Source organism: Eupeodes corollae, chromosome 1, assembly GCF_945859685.1.
Source record: "Eupeodes corollae chromosome 1, idEupCoro1.1, whole genome shotgun sequence".
NCBI classification, from domain to species: Eukaryota; Metazoa; Arthropoda; class Insecta; order Diptera; family Syrphidae; genus Eupeodes; species Eupeodes corollae.
The window spans coordinates 280,819,739-280,824,047 of NC_079147.1; the positions used below are offsets into that span (position 1 = coordinate 280,819,739).

Here is a 4,309-nt window from a genome sequence, read left to right on the forward strand (position 1 = left end):
CTGTTGTTGACGGTCGAATTGTAGATCGGTGCATATCCTTAGTATCTTCCTCTCGAAGACTTAAAGTCTTTCCATTGCAGTTTTTGATATTGTGAACCGGAAAACCATAGGTGATAACCGTTCTTAGCAGTTGTTTGTATATCAACATTTTCGTTGGTTTACTTAATCCAGTTTTCTTCTTCAAGAGAGGATGAACTCGATGGATTGCGATGTTCGCTTTTGTTATCACAGCCTTAGAGTGAGGGTTCAAGCGCGATTTATCCAATTAGAATCGCATGACTACGTAGCCACTAGCTTTGTGAATGCGACCAATTTGTCTTTAATTGCACACACAACTTCTTTTAATATTAAGGAAACCGAGGATTGTGACAGGCCTAAGTCAAAATCTTTTCCTACGCTGGCTGCTCTGATAACTCCCACTAGCAAAAAATATATGGGCAAAAGCTAATTTTAGTATAGCAGGGATTAAGGAGGTGCTTGGATTTTTAAATTGGCGTTCCAACTTGTTTAATACGAATACAAACGCTTTCTTATTAAGTCCAAAATATGATCTCAAACTTAAGAAATTAATTAAAATTAAAAGAACTTCCAGTAGGTACAAAATATTTATTTTACTTACAGATGGTTAGTGAGTTCCAAGACATTAGATTTGTCTGGCATATTCTTGATCAGTCGAAGCATTCTTACTTTTTTTCTGTAATTTTCGTTTTCTCCAAAAAACAAATCTATGTTGCTTGTCATTTTTGTTTATTTTGTATTTTTATTAAAAATGAAAATTATCATTTAATTAACAAAACAGTTTTTTTTGAAATTGCATGGGTTGACGTTTATTTACTATTATTTTTTTATAAAGTATTTCAAACTCGAATTGTAAAGTTCACCAACCGTGGTATGTCGAATGTGTAAGTTTGTTAATGAAAATAAGGGGTTATTACTTTGTGATTGCCTAACACAAATACAAGAATAAGAATAATAACTCAAATAATATTGTATTTAGTTACTCAAATTAGTTATCCGTGGCACTTCTCAGGGCTATACAAATTTTAGTTTAAAAATTCTTATGAGAACCGTTTGGCAATAAGAGAAAGCCAACTGGGATGGATTCAATGAATTCTTGAATCCTTGATAGTGTCATGACTCATCCTCTACTTGAGAGTGTAAACGATTTTATAAAGAAAACATTCCTTTCTTCTTTCGAACTCTAAAAGTTATAAGAGTACTCAAAGATCTTGATCTTGGGCACATATTTCAAGTCAAAAAGTTTTTTACGGCGATGTAAGAAGTTTTTTACCTATTCTTATCTGGCTATAATTTATAAAGTCTATACTCGTCCGAGTACTATTCTTAAATTTAGGCAGGTGGTGCAATAAACTACTTGAATCTTTTGGACAGAATTCAAACGAGAGCTCTTAATATGATAAGTGATCGTTCTCGAACTGAAACATATGTATCTTTTGAGCACTGCAGCAACTAACGATATTTTCATTAACAATGCTCTTGTGAAATAACTAGATGCATTCCACCACTGCAACAATTCAACCGTAATGCTTATCATTTTGCATTTGACTGCTGTGAAGTTTCTGAGAGAAGTGAGATTCTTTTTTCAGTCGTACTACACGAATGTGCAAGGGCTTACTGTACTCACTATAGACATCGAGAGAATACTTCAGATTTTCTACGATTCTGCTTTTTTACGAATCCACTTAGGTAAAAGTTTTAATTTGAACGCCAATTTTCATAAAATGCTTGAACAATCTTTATGCTCTGCTCAATTGTGTACCTCTCCATGCCATGGTTGAATTTTCTAAAGATTGAAAAAATCTTAAGAAAGATCAATAGTTTGTAAGCAATTTAGAATTTGGGGAGCAATTTAAAATTTTGATGTGAATGTGCATTTATACACACCGTTATATCAAATTCTACCGTCTAAGATGCACATTTTAGTCAGGGTGAAGTCTTCGATATAGTTTTAGAAGATTGTGAGGTTATTTTTTCAAAGTATATAAACAAAAAACGTTTTAAGTTAACGCGTCAGTAATTTTAAAATGTGGACATCATGATTCAAAATTTCCATGCGAATGTTGCAACGTGCTTGATTCTCAAAAGTTTTCCGAAAAATGTAAATATCTGAGAAAAATTCTACTCTGCAATTTTCAGGTAAGTGCATTGAATTTTGGTTCGATGACACACAAATTCAAAGTAATGGAAAACTTGGTACAAATCCGACGAAGGGGTTCTTTCAACGTTTTTCATAAGAAGTTTCCAAAAGCGATGGGTTTCAAGATTCTACTAAATATTCTTTAGTTAAATTTAATTTTATATAATGTATGCCTTAATTTGCACACTTCAACAAACAAAACATCTTTTCACAGTTATCTAATTTATTGCTTAAAACATAAATATCTATAATCCTGGCATTATATATGCAATGTTATCCATAGTCGCATGTAAAGTGTCATTCAGACCTTTTCGATTCTCCATACCCGGAATTTGGGTGGTTAAACAAACAAGCGGTGCAACAGAGCACAAAAGACTATCCAACAACACAGATAGACTCCCTGAAACAGTTATTTGTCCTTCGTGTTCCTTCAAACGCTCCCCAATTATTGACAAACTATCTCCCAAGAGCTTCAAGTGCGCTGCTACATCGATTGGTTCAATGCCAGTTACTTTGAAGGCTCCCGGCTGTGTCGGAGTATTGGTTACTGTTGAAGAAAATATTGAACTTTGTGTGGACTGAGTTGGCGAGCTTAATTTAGCAGGCAAACTAGTTGTTGTTTGCTGAGCAATCTTCTTTGTCCGACTTGTTGTGGCTCTGTTTATGAAAGTTGATTTTGTTTGACCCTGGGCGTCGTCACCTTGTTTTGTCTTTTTTCCGAGTCGCTTTGCCCGTCGCCTCCACATGCTCTTTTCATTAGCCGGCACATTTGCCCACATCTCTCCCAGTTTGCGAGAGGTGTTCGCAAAGTCTATAATGAGGACGTTAAACATTTAATCAAATATATTTTTTAATTTAAAATGAAGAGAATACGATACCCAAACTATTGTTTTTATTATTCAATACATTTTTTCTGGAATCTCGAGCCCAAAGCATGTAAGCAGTAAATCTTGATTTTCCCTTGTCCTTTCTTTGAGCTTTTTCCATTACAACCTGAAACAAGAGTCACATTAAAAAATTCCTCCACTAAGTTTTATTTATTTCTTACCTTCCCATCCTTCAATATCCTTTTCTTGTTGGATTTTTCACTCATATACAAACTCTGATGCACCACTGGATCTTCAGATTGTTCATCTGAGTCTTCATCTTCCTCACCTTCACCTTCCATATATTCAGCAGAATCCGAATTATCATCTAAATTGGCGTCTATGGCATCAGTGTCGAAATCTTCATCAGATTCGGCTGCTTCATAATCTGACTTCGGTGCCATGTCAAGTGATGTTTTTAATTGATTTTTTGCAGATTTTGCACCGCCTTTCTTTGACTTAGGTTCGATCTCATCTGGTGACCGGAAATCAAGGAGTTTGGAGGACTTCTTTCGGACACGTCCGCTCCTCGAAACACCGGTTATTTCAAATTCTATAAGTTAGTTTTTAGTTGTAATTGTTAAAAACCCAGCATTTAGGTATATCTAAAACAAAACCTTTACCCTTAGAGCTATTTGGAGATTCCATTTAGTTTATTTTGTAAATTTTGTTTGGAAAAAAAATTGAAGAAATAAATAAAAGAGTTTGTAAAACGTCAAAATAAAAATGGTTTCACAGCCGAATGTTGACTTTCCAGTGAAGCGCTTCGGAGCAGCGTTGCCACAGTATGCCAATTATGAAGAAGCTGTTAGAATTTTTTTTAATTTTTAAAAATGTTATTTATTTTTATCTTTTGTTACAACATTCAGAATTTTAGTCAAATTTGTACAACATATAAACAATATGAGAAATATGTTCGATATTTAAATTTTTAATAACTTTTTTGTTGCTTATAAGTAATATATTTCGTTGTTCGATAAAGATTTAATTTTTTAATTTTTAGTTCTTGTTACGTTTTTCTATTTTGTCACTTTTTTGGAGTAATGTGGTAATACTACATAAGAGGACGGGGAGTTATTGGAAAGATTTAACAGTGGTCAACGCTTCAACTAAGTAAGAGCGAATGAGGGAAAATTCAACAATAATTAAAGAACAGAAAATAGAGAAGAACATATGCAAATGTAGTAGGAGATCGAGGGAGGCAATAGCAACAACGTTTTAACATTATATGTGTGTACGCATATTGTACTTGAAGAGGAAAGTTTTTACGGTTATGTTTTGGCAA

The 4,309-nt window shown here is 33.8% G+C and overlaps 1 protein-coding gene across 1 annotated transcript; it reads right to left on the reverse strand.

Annotated features, from left to right (window-relative positions):
- Positions 1-2,363: 2,363 nt before the first annotated feature.
- LOC129953913 (HMG box-containing protein 4) lies at positions 2,364-3,803 on the reverse strand. Its single transcript, XM_056067456.1, has 4 exons — positions 3,648-3,803; positions 3,207-3,577; positions 3,037-3,151; positions 2,364-2,969 (listed from the first exon to the last, which is right to left on the reverse strand). The coding sequence occupies exons 1-4, from the start codon at positions 3,670-3,672 to the stop codon at positions 2,404-2,406; spliced, it is 1,077 nt and encodes a 358-aa protein (XP_055923431.1). The 5' UTR covers positions 3,673-3,803; the 3' UTR covers positions 2,364-2,403.
- Between the last annotated feature and the right edge of the window lie 506 nt (positions 3,804-4,309).

Excerpts from the sequence above, each read along its gene's own strand:
- LOC129953913 (XM_056067456.1), bottom strand. The coding sequence starts at position 3,672 with ATGGAATCTCCAAATAGCTCTAAGG. Across the intron at positions 3,578-3,647 it reads ATCTCCAAATAGCTCTAAGG|AATTTGAAATAACCGGTGTT; the intron begins GTAAAGGTTTTG and ends ACTAACTTATAG. Across the intron at positions 3,152-3,206 it reads GGATATTGAAGGATGGGAAG|GTTGTAATGGAAAAAGCTCA; the intron begins GTAAGAAATAAA and ends CTCTTGTTTCAG.